Source organism: Pongo pygmaeus, chromosome 13 (genome assembly GCF_028885625.2).
Source record: "Pongo pygmaeus isolate AG05252 chromosome 13, NHGRI_mPonPyg2-v2.0_pri, whole genome shotgun sequence".
Lineage (NCBI taxonomy): Eukaryota > Metazoa > Chordata > Mammalia > Primates > Hominidae > Pongo > Pongo pygmaeus.
The window spans coordinates 88,701,303-88,719,811 of NC_072386.2; the positions used below are offsets into that span (position 1 = coordinate 88,701,303).

General features: G+C 43.0%; 1 protein-coding gene across 2 annotated transcripts in view; it reads right to left on the bottom strand.

The window, feature by feature from the left end:
- GABBR2 (gamma-aminobutyric acid type B receptor subunit 2) overlaps positions 1-18,509 on the bottom strand; it is a 415,862-nt gene that overhangs the window by 60,865 nt on the left and 336,488 nt on the right. For both annotated transcript variants that reach the window (XM_054502144.2, XM_054502145.1), the window contains one exon: positions 12,450-12,572. In XM_054502144.2, the coding sequence (XP_054358119.1) occupies positions 12,450-12,572 (123 nt within the window). The remainder of the gene's footprint in view (positions 1-12,449; positions 12,573-18,509) is intronic.

Below are 18,509 nucleotides of genomic sequence, written 5' to 3' on the forward strand. Positions count from 1 at the left end.
ATATTTATTTCCTTCTATTAATTTTGAATTTATTTTGTTTTTGATTTTCCGGTCCCTTGAGGTGCATCATTAGGTTATTTGAAATTTTCCTACTTTTTTGATGTGGGTGTTTATTGCTATATGTTTCCCTCTTTGCACTGCTTTTGCTGTATCTCATAGGTTTTGGTATGTTGTGTTTTCATTTTTATTTGTTTTAAGAAATATTCAAATTCCTTTCTTAATTTCTTCATTGACCTAATGGTTGTTTAGGAGTATGTTGTTTAATTTCCATGTTTTTGTACAGTTTCCAAGGTTCATTTTGTTACTGATTTCTAATTTTATTCCACTGTGATTTGAGAGATGCTTGATATGATTTCGATTTAAAAAAATTTGTTGAGACTTGTTTTGTGGCCTAACATATGGTCTGTCCTGGAGAATGTTCCATGTGTTGATGAGAAAAATGTGTATTCTGTAGCCGTTAGATGAAACGTTCTATAACTGTCTGTTAGGTCCATTTGGTCTACAATGTACATTAATTCTGACACTTCTTTGTTGAGTTTCTGTCTAGATTATCTGTCCAATGCTAAAAAGTGGGGTGTTAACATCCCCAGCTATTATTATATTGGGGTCTACCTCTTTCTTTAGTTTTAATAATTGTTTTTATATATCTGGGTGCTCTGGCATTGGGTGCATATATATTCACAATTGTTATGTCTGCTTGATGAATCAATTCCTTTATCATTATGTCATGTTCTCCCTTGTCTCTTTTGGTGTTTCTGACTTACAGTATATTTTGTTTGATACTTGTATAGCTAATTCTGCATGCTTTTGGTTTCCATTTGTGTGGAATATTTTTATCCATTCCTTCACTTTCAGTCTATTTATATCTTTTTCAGGAAAAGTGAGATTCTTGTAGGCAGCTTATAGTTGGCTTTTTAAAAAAAATCCATTCATCCAGTCTATGTCTTTTAATTGAGGTATTTAAACCATTTACATTCAATGTTGTTATTGATAAGTACAGATTTACTCCTGTCATTTTGTTAATTGTTCTCTGACTGTGTTGTATATCCTTTGTTCCTTTATTCCTCTTTTGTTATTTACCTTTATTTTTTGGTGGTTTTCAATGGTGCTAACATTTCATTTCTTTCTCTTTCTTATTTGTGTCTCTTCTCTACCGTGAGTTTTATACTTTTGTGTGTTTTCATGAAGGCAGATACCATCCTTTCACTTCCAGATGTAGGAATCCCTTAACCATTTCTTGTAGGGATGGTCTAGTGATGATGAATTTCCTGTTTTTGCTTATCTGGGAAATGGCTTTATTCAAATTTAGAAATTCTTTCTTTTGCTTGATCTAGTCTATTTCTGAAGCTCTCAATTGTGTTTTTTTAAATTTCATTCATTGAATTCTTCAGTTCTAGGATTTCTGTCTGGTTCCTTTCTTAATGATATCTATCTCTGTGCTGAATTTCACATTCAGATCTCAAATTGTTTTCCCAACTCCTTTGTGTTTGTCCATCTGTGTTGTCTTGTATCTCACTGAGTTTCCTTAAGATCATCATTTTGAATTTCTTTTCTGGCATTTCATAGATTTCCTTTCTTTGGAATATGTTATTGGAGAATTATTGTGTTCCTTTGGAGGTATCATGTTTCTTTGCTTTTTCACATTTCTTGTATCCTTACATTGATATCTGTGCATCTGGTATAACAGCTGCTTCTTCCAATTTTAGGGATTGACTTTCATGGGGAAATAATTTTTCCTGTACATGTGTCTATAGTGTTGGCTGGATAGGGTACTTTGGCTTTGATTGTGAATGGGCTTAGTAGTGTAGTCTCTGTATGTTTTCTTTGGCTGTAATCAACATCAGTGATGGCTGTGAATTTCTCAGTAGCTTAGGCTGTAATTATTAGTGGAGGCTATGTTGAGGCTTTACTGGAGATACGGACACCAGGCAAGCTGGTCCTGGGGCTGGCCGCTGGGTGGCATGTAGGGGCACTGGTGGTGGCAGTTGTGTACCGGGTGTGCCAGTCCTCAGGTCCCCGGGTATTGCGTGTGGACATCAGTGGTGTCAATGGTGGGCCTAGGTGGAATGGTCCTTGGGCCCTTAGGCAGCATGCATAGGCACCTCTGGTGGCAGAAGAGGTGGCTGGCCAGTCCTAAGGCCACCAGGTAGTGGTAATGGTTGGGTGGGTGGTGCTGGAAGGCTGGGAAGGCCAGCCCTAGGGCACCTATGAAGTGCTCATGGATGCCAGTCATGGGCAGGGTGGACCAATCCTCAGATTCCCAGATAGCACATGTGGGTGGTGATGGCAGCAGGCAGGGTGGACCTGTCCTCAGGTCCATGGATGGTGTGCATGGATGCTGGTTATGGTGAGTGGGACAGACCTCAAGATCCCTGAAGGTGTCTGCAGGTGCATGAGGGTCCTGCTGCTGGAGGAGGAGGGGTTGTCGGCATCCCCAGGCAGGCAATTCTCAGGCTCTGGGGAGAGCATGCTTTGGATCCCTTCATCCTGGGGGTAGCCTTCCTGGTGTGGTACATTGATGTTCTCTGGGGCATAGGACACTGTGTGGGCTAGAGTCCTGAGGACCCGGCTGTGCCACAAGTTATGGCTGGTGTCATAATGCTGCAGCCCTCTGGGTGGATGTGGGGGAATGTCAGTTGGGCTTCAGTATGTATAGATGCAGGGGCTTTTGGGCCTTAGAGCAGGATATATTCTGGTGGGTGCTGGGCTCTCAAAATGGTGTCCTGATGCAGCAGCTTGGGTTTCAGGGGGGTGAGTGAATGGGACCCAGAGTGAAATCCTCTGGAAAATGCAGTTGTATGGACTCCAGGCAGCTCCCTATACTAAGTTAATGGCCTGTGAGTACTAAGGAGCTCTCCTGTGGCTAGTATTTCAGGCATCTGTGATGGGAATGTGGACCACTGAAGATCTATTTTCCCCACCGTGGAGAGTCCCTCCTGGCTCTGAGCTGATCCTGATCTCTCTTAGATGCACTATTTGGTGTATCTTGTTAAAGTTTTAGCATGAGATTGCAGCAATCCAGTCACATCTTCAGGCTCCACTTCTAATTCGAATTATCTTGCTATTTCCACCACATCTGCAGTTACTTCCTCCACTGAGGTCTTGAAACCCTGAAAGTTATCCATGAAAGTTGGAATAAACTTCTTCCAAACTCCTGTTAATGTTGACATTTTGACCTCCTCCCACGAATCTCAGATGTTCTTAATGGCATCTAGAATGGTGAATCCTTTCCAGAAGGTTAATGTACTTTGCCCAGATCCATCAGAGAAATCTCTATCTATGGCGCCTAGAGTCTTATAAGATGTATTTCTTAAATAATAAGACTTGAAAGTCAGAATTATTCCTTGATCTATGGACTGCAGAATGGATATTGTGTTAACAGGCATGAAAACAACATTCATCTTCTTTTACGTCTCCATCAGAGCTCTTGGGTAATCAGGTGATATGGTTTGGCTGTGTCTCCACCCAAATCTCACCTTGAATTGTAATCCCGATAATTCCCACATGTCAAGGGTGGGACCAGATGGAGGTAATTGGATCATGGTGGGGGGCGGCGGAATTCCCCCATGCTGTTCTCACGATAGTAAGTTCTCACGAGATCTAATAATTTTATAAGCGTCTGGCATTTCCCCTTCTTGCACTCACTCCATCTTGCCACCCTGTGAAGAAGGTGCCTGCTTCTCTTTTGCCTTCTGCTATGATTGAAAGTTTCCTGAGGCCTTCCCAGCAATGCAGAACTGTGAGTCAATTAAACCTCTTTCTTTTATAAATTACCCAGTCTTGGATATTTCTTCATAGCAGTGTGGGAACAGACTAATACACCAGGTACATTGTCAATGAGCAATAATATTTTGAAAAGAATATTTTAATTAATTAATTTATTTCTGAACAGTAAGTCTTAAAAGTGACTTACAACTATTCAGGAAACCATGCTGTAACAGATGTGCTGTCATCCAGGCTTTGTTGTTCCATTTATAGAGCACAGGCAGAGTAGATTTAGCACAATTCTTCAGGGCCCTAGGATTTTTGAAATGGGAAATGGGCACTGGCTTCAACTTAAAGTTACTAGCTGCATTAGCTCTTAACAAGAGAGTCAGCCTTTCCTCTGAAACTTTGAAGCCAGGCATTGACTTCTCTTCTGTGGCTACGAAAGACCTAGATGGCATCTTCTTTCAACATAAGCCTGTTTCATCTCCATTGAAAATGTGTTGTTTAGTGTAGCCACTTTCATCAAGGATCTCAGCTATATCTTCTAGATAACTTTCTGTAGCTTCTGTATCAGCACTTGCTGCTTTATCTTGCACTTTTATGTTATAGAGATGACTTCTTTCCTTTTAAATCTCATGAACCAGCCTCTGCTAGCTTTTAATTTTTCTTCTGCAACTTCCTCACCTCTGTCAGCCTTCATGGAATTGAAGAGATCTAGTTCACTGAGATGTGATCAGGCTTTGACTTAAGGGAATGTTGTGGCTGGTTTGATCTTTTATCCAGATCACTCAAACATTCTCCATATCAGCCACAAGGCTGTTTTGCTTTCTTATCATTCATGTGTTCACTGAAATAGCACTTTTAATTCCCTTCAAGAATTTTTCCTTTGCATTCAAAACCTGACTGTTGAGTGCACTCGGCCTAGCTTTTGGCCTATCTCTGCTTTCAACCTGCCTTCAACCTGCCTTCCTCACTAAGCTTAATCATTTCAAGATTTTGGTTCGAAGTGAGAGATGTGTGACTCTTTCTCTTACTTGAACACTTAGAGACAACTGCAGGGTTATTAACTGACCTAACTTCAATATTGTTGTGTCTTAGAGAACAGAGAGGGCAAGGAGAGGAAGAGAGATGGAAGAACAGTGGGTAGACCAGTCAGAACGCACAGAACGCTTAACCAATTAAGTTTGCCCTCTTATCTGGGCATGGTTTGTGGTACCCCAAAACAATTACAATAGTAACAGGAATGATCACTGATCACAGATCACCATAATAGATATAATGGTAATAAAAAGATTGAAATGTTACGAAAATTATCAACATGTGACACCGAGACACAAAGTGAGTAAATGTTATCAGAAAAAATGGTGCTTATAGATTTGCTCAGTGTAAGGTTGCCATAAATTTCAATTTGTAAAAAATGTAAAATCTGCAAAGTGCAATAAAGTGAGGTATGCCTGGACCAGAAATGAGCAATTGAAATTTGAAATTAAAAACGCAATCCCATTTACATTAGCACCCAAATGAAATGAAATAGGTATAAATTTAACAAATTAGGTAAAACATCTGTATGAGGAAATCCACAATACTCTAATGAAAGAAAATAAAAAAAACATCTAAATAAATGGAGAAATATTTCACGTTCATAGATCAGAAAACTCAATATTGGTAAGATGTCAATACTTCCCAACTTGATCTATACATTCAATGTAATCCCAATAAAAATCCCAGCAGATTATTTTGTGGATATCAACAAACTAATTCCAAAGTTTACATAAGTGGCAAAAGACCCAGAAGATCTCACACGACACTGAAGAACAAAGTTGGAGAAATGACATTCCCTGACTTCAAGACTTACTATAAAGCTATGCTAACCAACATAGTGTGGGATTGATGAAATAATAGACAGATCAATGTAATGGAACAGGGAGCTCAGAAATACACCCACACAAATACAGTCAACTGATCTATCACAAAGATGCCAAGGTAATACAATGGAGAAAAGATCGTCTTTTCAGCAAACAGCGCTGGAACAACTGGACAACACGCAAAAGGAGTCTAGACATAGACCTTACACCTTTCACAAAATTTTACTCAAAATGGGTCACAGGCCTAAATGTTAAATGTAAAACCATAAAACATAATAGAAAAAAATCAAGGTAACTTTGTGTTTGGCAACGAGTGTTTTGATACATCAGAAGTATGATCCATGAAAGAAAAAAGTAATAAGCTCGATTTCATTAAAATTTAAAACTCCTGCTCTGAAAAAGACCATGTAAGAGAATAAAGAGACAAACTGAGAGAAAATATTTATGAAACACATATCTAATGAAGGACTTGCATCCAAAATATACAAGGACCTCTCAAAATTCAACAATAAGAAAACAATCTATTTAAAAAGTGTGCAAAAGATCTGAATAGTCTTTTCACTAGATGGCAAGTAATCATATGAAAAGATGCTCAACATCATATGTCACTGGGGAATTGAAAATTATAACAATGAGATACCAGTACACACCTATTAGAATGGCTAAAATCCAAAACACTGACAACACCAAATGCAGGCAAGGATGTGGAGCAACAGGAACTCCCATTCATTGCTCGTGGGTTTGCAAAATGGTATAGCCACTTTGGAAGACGGTTTGGTAGTTTCTTACAAAACTAAACATCCTCTTACCATATAATCATAACTTGCACTCCTAGGTATTTATCCAAATGAATTGAAAATTTATGTCCACACAAAAACTCACACATGAAAGTTTGTAGCAGCCTTATGTATAATTGCCAAAACTTGGAAGCAACTAAGATGCCCTTCGGTGGGTGAATGAATAAACAATCTGTGGTACATCCAGGAAATAGGATATTATTCAGTGATAAAAAGAAATGAGATACCAGGAAATAGGATATTATTCAGTGATAAAAAGAAATGAGCTATCAAACCACAAAAATATATGTAGGAACCCTAAATGCATATTACTAAATGAAAGAAGCCAGTCTAAAAAGGCTACATACTCTATGATTTTAACTATATGACATTCTGGAAAAGGAAAAACTATGGATCCGTGGTTGTCAAGGATTAGTAAAGCACAGAGGATATTTAGAACAGTGAATCTACTCTGTATGATATTGTAATGGTGACTACATGACATGCATTTGGCAAAGCCCGTAGAACAGTGAACCCTAATGTAAACTATGGACTGTGGTGAAGAATAATGTATCAATATTGGTTCATCATTTGAAAAAATGTACCAGACAATGCAAGATATTAATAACAGGAAATGGTGGGGGTGGGTGGAGGGTACATGAGAACTCTTTGTACTTTTGTTAACTTTTTCTGTAAACCTAAAACCACCCTCAGAAATAAAGTCTATTAAGTAAGTATAAATAAAATTTTAAAAATTAAATACATCTGCTGGGCATGGTGGCTCATTCCTGTCATCACAGCACTTTGGGAGGCCAGGGCAGGTGGAACATTTGAGCCCAGGAATTGGAGACCAGTCTAGGCAACATGAGGAAACTCCATCTTTACAAAAAATACAAAAATTAACGGGGTGTGGTGGTGCATGCCTGTAGTCCCAGCTACTCGGGAGGCTGAGGTTGGGGGATCACCTGAGCCAGGGGAGGTGCAGTGAGCCGTGATCTTGCCATTGCACTCCAGTCTGGGCAACAGAGTGAGATCCTGTCACAAAACAAAACAAAACAAAACAAAACAAAACAGACAAACAAACAAAAAACAACAACAAAAAAACCCCACATCATACTTTCTGAAGAGTAGATATAATGTATATGTACGATTTGAAGAACAGAATTGTCAGAACCTTACGGGGCCTGTGTGCCTGTCTCAATCATATCCTCCTCTCCTGCCCACCAAGAGGTAACCCCAATCTTGAATTCTGTGTTAACAATTGCCTTCTTCTTTTATTAAAACATGGTTTTCTACCTATGTATGTATCCTTAAACAATATTCTGTTCAGTTTCTCCAGTGTTTGAACTTGAAGCGTGTGAAAGCCTGTTTTGGGTATTCATGCGTGACTTGCTGTTTTTGTTCATTGCTGTGTTGTTCAGACGCCTTCGAACTGATGTGTGTGGCTGTGGTTCATTCACTCCCACAGCCGTATGAAATACCATAATGCACGTATCCATTCTGTTCCTGTGGGCCATTTAGGATGCTACCAGTTTTTGGCAGTTATAAACAGTGCTGCTGTGAACACCCAGGCTTGGGTCTCCTTGGGCATATGCGTGAGACCTTCCCTAGGGATGTGTCCTAGTGGAATGGCTGGGCTGTGGGGCATGTGCATCCTTGACATGACTCATGTCAAATAGTTTTCCAAGTGGTTGTGCCGATGTACACCGGAGTAGCACTGTGTGTTGTGTTCCCTGCCTGTGTCCTCTCAGCACTTGGTTCACTGGACACGCTGCCTGCTCTCCAAATGCAGCGGCCTCTGCCTGAGTGACCCTCCCAGCTCCCACACCAGCTCAGGCCTCCTTGGCTTTCAGCTGAAAAGCCTTCTTTGACCCTATGAGGCCAGACTGGCATCCCTCCTCGGGCTCCACAGCACCCTGTACCATGAGGGTTGCGAATTAGCCACTGACTTGTCTGTCTTCCTAACCGCTCTAAGAGGTCCTTGAAGGAAGGGCCACATCTCATTCACTGCTTCTCTCTGGAGTCCAGCACAGGGCCTGATGCATAGCTGGTGAAAAAGGTGAGAGTGAGGCTGGAATCACTTTGGGGCATGAGGAGGCTGTGGGGTGCTGAGCCATAGCTGGAGGCTTGGCAGTGGCAGGGGCGTCATGGAGTCAGGCTCCAGGACCACAGCCACACAGTCAGCCTGCCCTGAGAGGGGCTGTGTGTAGCCCCTGAAAGAGGAAAGAGGCAGTGAAACCAGAAGTCAGGACCTCTGTCCCCCACCTCAGGGACCCTTTCCACCCTTATGTGGAGTTGGGTGGCAACATGGTTGAAAGCAGACCACCTGGGGTGGAATCCAGGCTCTGCCATTCACTGGCTGCATGACCTGGGCCAGTCACTGAAGGTCTCTGTGTCTCAGTTTCCTCATCTATAAAATGGGGGCAAAAATGTCTCCTACCTCACAGGATTGTTATAAAGATTAAATTAAATGAGTTCATATTTGTAAAGCATTTAGAACAGTGCCTGGCACATGACAAGTGCTACAGAAATACTTATGACATATACATGGCTGGGCGAGGTGGCTCACACCTGTAATCCTAGCACTTTGGGAGGCCGAGGCGGGTGGATCACTTGAGGCCAGGAGTTTGAGACCAGCCTGGACAACATGGTGAAAGCATATCTCTACTAAGAATACAAAATGTAGTCAGGCGTGGTGGCGCACACCTGTAGTCCCAGCTACTTGGGAGGCTGAGGCGTGAGAATCACTTGAACCCAGGAGATGGAGGTTGAGCAGTAAGCCAAGATCGTGCCACTGCACTCCAGCCTGGGTGACAGAGTGAGACTCTGTCTCCAAATAAAAATAAAATCAATCAATCAATATTTATGGCACAGAAATGAATAAGGATCGGGGGCTGGGCTGCCCCTAGTAGGCCTCTAGGGGCTTGCATTCCAAGGACCCTTGAGTACGCTCTCTCAGGGTGAATCGCTTCCATGGGTCCTTCCTGTTATTCCCAAGCCCTGGGTTCTTTTTATTTCCCTCTCACTGCTTTCAGAGTCGACAGTGATCTGAAGTGATAGGGTTATTCATCTGCAGGTTTAGTCTGCTCCCCCACTTGCCTACAGGCTGCCATGAGGCTGTGACTATCTGTGTCTTCCCATGGAAGATGCCAGCCATGGGGTGCTGGGTGGGCTGTGTGGGGGCTGGCTGAGACGTGGCCCTGTCCTGGAGAAGCAGAGACTTCTGACTTGCTGGGGAATGTTGGGGATGCTGGGGGAGGAAGCGAGGCAGAGCAGGTTCTCGACTCCAGGGGAGCCAGTAAACACAGGAACACCTCTCCATAGGAGGTAACACTGGTGCTGAAGCTGAAGTCGTATACTTGGCAGAGAAGATTCTGGAAGGGGACACAGCATGAGCAAAGGCTAGGATGTGTACCACATTGCAAGGCCCATGCCTGGAATCCTCAGGTGCTCAGAGTCTGGAGCACACAAGGGTGTCTGAAGTAGGTAACGGGGAGGGAGGGATGGGCCACAAGGGTCTTTCATCATCTCTCCCCAAAGCCTAGGCTTTCTGTTTGGAGGTCCTGGACAAAACAGCCCCTTGAAGGAGACTTTAGGATACCTCAGGCCCTGGGCACATTGTTCAACTACCCTGTTGTGTCTGACAGAGGAGGGTCTGAGAGAAACCAACAGCTTGGTGCTGTTTGGCAGAAAAAGGACAATAAACAGGGCTGTGGGTGGACAGATCAAAGGGTTCTGTTACCATAGCAACAGAGGGACAGGCCAACCCTAAAATAAAAGAAGAAAAGTAGGCACCTGCCAGAAAAGGTTCTGAGAGAAATCTCAGCACACCCCAGAGGGAGACACAGGAACAGCCTATCTGGGCCTTGCCTTGGACAATCTGGGTGACCCTGGGCCCTGGACAGCACCTTTCCAGGCTCAGTTTCCTTATCTACACAGAAAGGCACTTCTGCAGCACCCCGGGACTCTTCAGTTTGAGAACCATAGCCTTGGAAAGTCCGGAATGTGCTGGGGTTCTATGCACAGAGCCATTGATAGCAGCAGTGCTTATTACAGAACAAAAGGAAGGTAAGTAAGAGCCATAATAGCAAACCATCAGCTAGACACATCAGACTGCACACGTTTACCTTGCCTAAATGGTCCGGTAGGACAGGCATCCCCATTTCCAGAGTCTGTTGACTCTGGCACTGCCAGCGTCTCCCCGCCACAGCTGGAGCCTTGGGAACCCCTCGTGAATACTCAGCTCCCACCTTCATCTAGAATAGAGGCGGCAGCCATTCAGCCTCCCTAGCCCATGGCTGGGCTCCACACTGAGCCACTGTGCCTCGTTCTGTCCACCTGGCCCAGCTCCAGGCCTTCCACAAACTCTGCCTGACTCACCCTGCTCTTATTGCTTGATCTCCTGGGCCCTCAGTCTGCCCATTATTCTACTTTTTTCTCCTTATCTGTAGAAAGGGAGAACATTTCCCTACCCTACTCACTTCCCAGATCTGTGGCCAATGAACAAAGGTTTAAGAAAGCCTGTAAAACTGCTAAGAGCTGCCCAGGTGTTGAAAGGCAGGGTTAGGCAGTAGGTGAGAGGGTAGTTAGTGGTATTGTCACTAACCTGCTAGGTAACCTTGGGTAAGTTACACAGCCTCTCTGGGTTTCTGTTTCCTCATCAGTAAAATGAGGTTAAGGACAGCATCTACCTCCTAGAATTGCTGTGAGGATTAAATGAGTTAACACATGATGCCAGCTGTCATCATCATCATTGCTCTTATTATCATCATTGCTTGTTATTATCACCGCCACAGTCTCTCCCTAGCTCAGGGGCCCAGTTAGCCAATGATAGCTCTTCCTGGTGTTGACATCCTGTCTGGATTTCTAAATTCTGGTGGTGGGCAGGGAATTCCCTTGGGATGAAGGGGGCATTCCCTTGGGATGAATTGGGACCCACCCAGCTGTTCTGTTGCCTACCTTGCAGGGTGAATGGTGACCAGATGTTCCCCCCATCCAAAAATAGCCTGTCCGCTCGAGTGGACTCAGTTCCTGCCCCCTTGGCCCGTGGGCACAGCCAGTGTCGGGTCTGTCCTCCTTGCCAGTTCTAGTTGTGACTGTCTGGAGTCTCACTTATATGTGGAAGGTGGTCAGGTGGAGGGACATAGTTCTCAACCTCTTTCCTAAATGGCATTCTCTGCTGCTGCTCTGAATGCATAACTTCTTACCAAGCTGAGTAAACACTCTGTCTCGAGATAAATGAGGCTGAGCATCTTATTTTCTATAAAACCTTCTTGTCTAGAAGGACAAAAGGCTCTGCCCTCAGTGCATAGAATGACCATTTCTGGTTTAGTGTAAGAATTCACACTAAATTCCCACAAAAGATTTCTCTAATAAGGCAGTGAGAGAAACAGAGATTCTAATTTTCTTAGAGTTTGTTACACTGTACAGAAATTCTACCAAATAGCACACCCCACTGCAGCTCAGCTGTATCCCACAAAGACAGTCTAACTATTCCAAATGAAAGTCAACAAAACTACAACGTCCTAAGAGACTCAAACTTAAATAATCTGGAGAATCCTAGAAAGACCAGTGCGAGTTCAGGGCAAGGCTGACTGCAAGACAACTAAAAAATATATTTAACAGTACTTTTATGTGAGGTTCCTTATTTTAACAACAAACATCTGATATCAAGTGTGTGAAAAGAAATATATTGCCCATCACTTTGAAAACAATATAGTATCTAGAAGGAGCTTTCAGAATGTTTATACCCTAGTAGCACTTTTTAGGAGATTTACTTTAAAATTGAGATAAATATGCAATGTCATTTCTCAAGTGATGGATCTTATAAATGAAGGCTTCTACAATGTATAAGAATACACTCTTTTAAAAAGCCCAACATTTCCCATTCATTCTGCGTGTATTAATATTAAAATCAACTTCTTTCACAACACCTTATATTTGGCCTCCCTGGAATTACATGTCTCAAATGGAAGGAAATGGAACTGATGAAGTGTTCCCAGTGGGGTGCTGGGCAGTCTGGGAGCTGTGCAGCCTCACTGTCCTCATGTGCCAGGGGCTGCATCTGCAGGCTTCCCTCCTGCTGGCATGGAGGGCTTACCTCCATGCTGTACTTCTCCACTGTCCTTCGCAGGGGGTCCACAGCCTGCCAGCAGATCAGGATACACAGGTCGATCAGCAGCATGCCCCCCACGATCACAAGTAGTTTCTGGTCCTTGATGATCTACAGAGCGGGAAGGAGCGGAGGGGAGCCGATGTGAGAGACAGCTTCCCACGCAGCAGCTGGGGGCCCAGGTCACGGGGGAACCTGCATCATGAACCCCCCCAGCTGGAGGGTCTCTTGCGATTCCCCATCACCCACAGGATAAATCCAGCCAAGCTCCTCTGCATGACATTCAAGGCCTTTCACAAGCTTGACCTTATCACTCTCCAAACACACATGTGCATTTTGTTGAAGTTTGGCCACTCCTAGTCCCCAGCCAAGCTGTGATTTTCACCCTCCAGGTCTTTGTAGGTGCTAGTTCTCTTGTCTGGAACACCCTATTCTTTCTATTTGGCAAACTTCTAATAATCCTTAAACATCTCGATCAATTGTCACCTCCTCCATGAAGTCCTCTCTAATTCCTGCAGCACAACTAATTACTCCATAGCGCTTTGTCCACATACTTAATTATCAGGAGGAACCACAATAGTAACAACAATGAGAAGAATAGCTAACATTTAATGAACACTTACTCTGTGCCTGCCTCTGGGTTGATGGTTTCAGAGTCAGTGTCTCACATAAAGGCAAATATTGTTATTATTCTTATTTTATGGATGAGCAAACTGAGGCTTAGAAGGGCTAAGTAACTTGTTCAATATAATAAACTTAATAAGAGATGAAGCCTGGATTTGGACCGAGCTCTCTTTTCTCCGGAATTCACATCCTCAAACATTTACAGCAACAATCAGAAGCTATATTAAGTTGTATACACGTCTTCCCTCCTCAGTAAACTGGGGAGCCCTAGACAGAAAGCAAGCCCGTTTTATTTGTGTTCCCTCAGCACCTACCAGGGCCTGGCATGCAGTAGCTACTTAAAAGTCTGATGAATTGAATCGACATGAAATAATATAAAAAGAAGAAATATAACTCCCATTCCTCTTTGCAGCCTGGGATATTTTTATTACTCTGTGAGACTCCTACCCCACTTTACGTCTGTTTGATAGGGATCGGCCGGGGGATAAATATTTTCGGTGCCAAAGCTGACCTGTATTTCATTCACTTCATGTTTATATATCCCCTCACTCTCCAGAAAAGCTAATGTGATAAAGTAGTTCTGGAAGAGACTCATGGAAAAACAAACAAAACTCAGGCAGAAGCTTAAGAAATATCACCAGGTTTGGTTTTTAACGATTAAAGCCATTTTTAAAGGAGAAATAAAAACCCGAGGGGCCTTTATGTTACCGAATGTAAAAAGAACACGAGGAAAGTGTTGGCTCAGTGACTGCCAAGGAGATTAAATCCAGCAAAACCGCTTTACCTGGGGGCAGGGCACCGGCAAAGCCCGCTCTGAGATTTTCAAGGATATGGTGAACTGCTGGTGCTTTGCAGAAACCCAGCTTAACTCTCACCCTCTGGGGAACTAGGCAACTCCCTGCCAGTCTTGAGAAACTGGGGCAAAATGCCTAAGGAGCTTAGCAGTTAGGGGACGGGCTGGAAGGAGCCTCATATCTACGTGATGCTGAACATGGGGCTGTTTGAGCCCCCAGGCATTTGTCCCGCTATTCCTGACCCCTGGAAGGTCTGACCTGCACCTTTCTGCTGGCATACTCCTACCCTGATTTGAAGGTTGAGCCCCAGCAGCTCCTCCTCCTCCACGAATCTAGGCATACCCTGCAAGGGGCATAGACAGCTTTAAAAGCTGAGCACCAGAATTTTCCTCTTGTAAATGTCATAAAGTAAATCCTTCCAATTTAATGGCTCAAATATGAAGTCTGAGGAAGTGGATTTTTTTTTTTTTTTTTTTTTTTTTTTTAGATGGAATCTTGCTTTGTCACTTAGGCTGGAATGCAATGGTGCAATTTGGGCTCACTGCAGCCTCCACTTCCTTCCTGGGTTCAAGCAATTCTCCTGCCTCAGCCTCCTGAGTAGCTGGGATTACAGGCATGTGCCACTACACCCAGCTAATTTCTGTATTTTTAAGAGAGACAGGGTTTCACCATGTTGACCAGGCTGGTCTCGAACTCCTGACCTCGAGTGATCCACCTGCCTCGGCCTCCCAAAGTGCTGTGGTTACAGGTGTGAGCCACCACACCCGGCTGGGGCAGTGGAATTCTAAAGGATTTAAAATTAAGTGGACATGAGTTAGAATTCTGGCTCTGTTCCTTGCTAGCTGTGTGACCATGAGCCAATCACTTCCTTGCTCTCATTCTGCATTTCTCATTTGTAAAATGGGCAGGGGCAGGGGGAGGGAGAGAGGAGGGCTTCTGTGTTATTCTCCAAGTATGGTATAAAGGAAAGAACACAGGTTTTGGAAGTAGAAGACCTCATTCTAATCCCAATTCTTGTCAAGCGTGATCTTGAACAAGTTGCTTAACTTTGCTAGGACTCAGTTTCCTTCTTTTCAAAGTGTGGTCAGTGATCCTTAAATTGTACAGTTAGTGTAAGAATAAAATGAGATGAGGCACGGAAAGCATTTAGTACAGTGTCTGGCACAGAGAAGATGATCAACAAATGGTAGCTGGCTACCATTACTTGGGTTTTTGACAATTAGTGATTCTGTGTTTATGTGTAAGACACAGTGACATCTAGGGGCCAAATGTGATACTGCACCTAAGCTCTACTAGACACAAGACTAATCATCATGTGTGGATGGGTGCATGGTGGGAAGATGCTGAGAATCAGAGAGGAAATGGTTATTTTCCTTTTGGCACCATTCACAAACCCTGGCATGTAGCCACTGTTTGTGACTGAATGGGTTTAGGCTAAGTAGTTATGAATCACTTTTTATTTATTAATTGTAGAAATATTTATTGAGTGCTTACCCTGAGTCAGGTTCTGTTCTAGGCACCGAGGATGCAACAGTGGACAAAACAAACATTCTGCCCTAAGAAACATGCATGTTTTGGGGAAGACTAGTAATGAAAATTATACAAGTACACCCGTGGGAATACAAAATACAGTGTCAAGTAGAGGTGATTTAAAATAATCTTAAATAATAAAAACAGAAGGAAGGAAAGAAAAAAAAAAAGCACTGATCTGAGCACCAGAGACCCCTTGCATTAGGCAAGGCCATCTCCCTATTCTTAGATTCTTTGACTTCTTTCCTTCTCTTAAATGCTGCCTGAACTTCTCTCTGGGTTATGTCAGTGCTCACTGATGCTATCACATGCAGTCCTCTCTCTGTGGGTAGGAGGTACTTAGTGGCAGATGAAAGCAAAGGCACCCAGTAATGATTAAGCACCTGGTTCTGGAATCAGATCTAAGTTTGAAATGAACTAACTAGTTGTGTGATCTTGGGTAATTCCCTTCCCACTCTGAACCAGTTTCCTCATCTAGAACATGGGGATAATATTTGCACATGCCACACTAGATTACCAGAGCCTGGCTTACAATAACTGTTCAACAGATCCAGCGATTTTTACTAAATGTGACTTCTGAGTTGTTTAGAGCAGGGATTAGCAAACTACTGATTTGGCCCACCATCTATTTTTGCAAATAAAGTTTTATGGGAATGTAGCCTTGCTCGTTTAAATGAGTGTACCCTCAATTACAAGGAGGGTAAGGTAGAGAAGAGAAATTTACACCTTTACCATACTCATTTAAATGAATGTCATTTGCATATTTGTCTATGGTTGCTTTCATTCTATAAAAGCAAAGTTGAGTAGCTGCAACCATGACAGAAGAGCCTGCAAAGTCTTACCTATTGACTATCTGGCTCTTTGCAGAAAAACTTGGCTGATGCTTGGTTAAGAGAAAAGGGCATCTCTTTATTTTTTCAAAAAACTTGAGATTTTCTGACCTATTCAGACTGGCCTTCCACTAGGGCCAACTCATTTCTTCAGGGAACACCATTCACGGGGAATACAGCATGGATGGTGCCCCTGGGGCTCAGCTCTCCTGTTGTCTTTAGGTGGCGGATGCTGCAGGATAGCTGCTAAGAGCCCTCGGCATATTCCTTAAGTTGAGCCCAGATGAAAGTCTGAGGGTTTATCCTCAGGTGCTTTTCCCAGTCATGTTATTGTCTGCAACAGAACCCAGTCATATTTGTAGTGAACTTCCATTGTCCTCAAAAAGCATCTGCCCCCAGAACAGAAGGTGTCATCTCTAAATTTCTACTCTTGCCTCAACACTTCCATTTGGTCCTAGTATGAGGCAAAATAAAGACTGTAATAAACCTCCTCGATTTAAAAAGATTTTACAATTGGTCTTTAGAAAAAAAGTAACATGCTGTAAAAATACGAAATTTGGAAGCATAAGTCACACGTGTTTAATAGCCTTCTTTTCCTTTAATGCTTTCAAAAATGTGGACATACAGGGCATATGGGGTGAAGTTTGTGTGTGTATGTATGTTTGGGGAGGGCAAGCCATCATGGATGGAGGGAGGAGGGGTGGGAGCTATGCAAAGAAGAAAAGGATAAAAAAACTGCATTGAAAAAAAGCAAATGATTGCATTTGCAAATTTATATAAATCTAGTATATATGTCAGTAAAAAAAAAAAAAAAAAGGGGGCCACTAAAAAAAGTCTAAACTTCTTTAAAAGAAACAAAACAAGTCAGTCACCAAAGGACAAATATTGTATGATTTAACTTATATGAGGTTCCTAGAGGAGTCAAATTCATAGAAAGGAGAATCATGGTGGGCACGGCTGTGGGGAGAGGAAGGGAGAAGAGGGAGTTAGTGTTGAATGGGTATGGAGTTTCAGTTTGGGAAGATGAAAAGGTTTGTAGATGGATGGTGATGATGGTTGCACAATACAAACGAACAATATGAACTGCCAAAGGCTTTCGGTACAAGATTTGGTACTAATTTTGTTGTGAAAATGATGAAGGCTGGATGAGCACATTATTCCAGTATGAGAAACTCTTTGGGGTCACTCTGGGCTTTCTAGTGATTCCAGGAGCCGGTTTGTGGTGCTGTGGTTAAGTATTATTTACCAACCAAATTACAGGGGGGTATGGTAGAGAAGAGAAATTTATATCTTACCCAAACCACACACTCAATCAGGGAACCAGATTGTTTTGAAAGGGTTGTGACAGGTGTAGTTCAAAATTGGGCTCTTCTTCACAGTTCCAATTTTTTACATAACCAAGTTGGTTTTTATTGTTACAGTTTTGTTTTTATTGTGGTAAAATGCACATAAACTTTACCATTTTAACTAACCATTTTTAAGTGGAGAGTTCAGTGTCATTAACTCAATAGAGGTGGCCCTGATCCCCTCTGTGCATGAAGCTTATCGCTCTCATTTCCCTTTCTGTCCCTGACATCACCCTCACCATCCTTGATGTCATTTCCCCCGCTGGTCCTGAGGCCCTCCTCACCATCACAATCATCTTCCTCTAGATGCCTAGTGACACAATTACCATCCTCTGATGTCCACCTCTGTCACCTTCTAGTCCTCTAACCTCATACCCGTTAAGAGACTGTTTTAATCCCCACTGTCTCTGACATCATTACCCTTAAAAACAAAAGTAGAAAAAAAGTTTTAAAAAGTTAAAAAAAAAAAAAAGTAAAGAAAGTTTAAAAAGTTAAAAAAAGTTAAAAAAGTGTGTGTGTGGGGGGGGCTTGTTTCTCAGATAAGCCCCCTCCCTGGATGCCTGGACCCACTGCAAGCCTGAGCTCTCAGAGTTGGCCCAGACCCTTGGCGGGGACCGAGTTTCCCCCAGCTCAGGCAGTGCAGGAGGAAGTGAGCAAAAGCCCATGGCCTCTGGTGACCACACAACATCCCCACAGGGAGCTTCCAGACAACTGAACTCCTGCCGTTTTCCTGATATGTTTTGTCGATTGCGGCCAGACAGTTGGTGTGTTCTTGCTTGGCAGTCATGTTAGAGAGCATAAAGGCAGGTTCCTTATCACAGATGACCATATTAGCACAAAGGAACCAACACTGCGCTTCTTCCAAACCTGGATGGAGTTGTCATCCTGGTTTAAGAGCAGAACAGGAGGGGCCCCAGAAGCCAC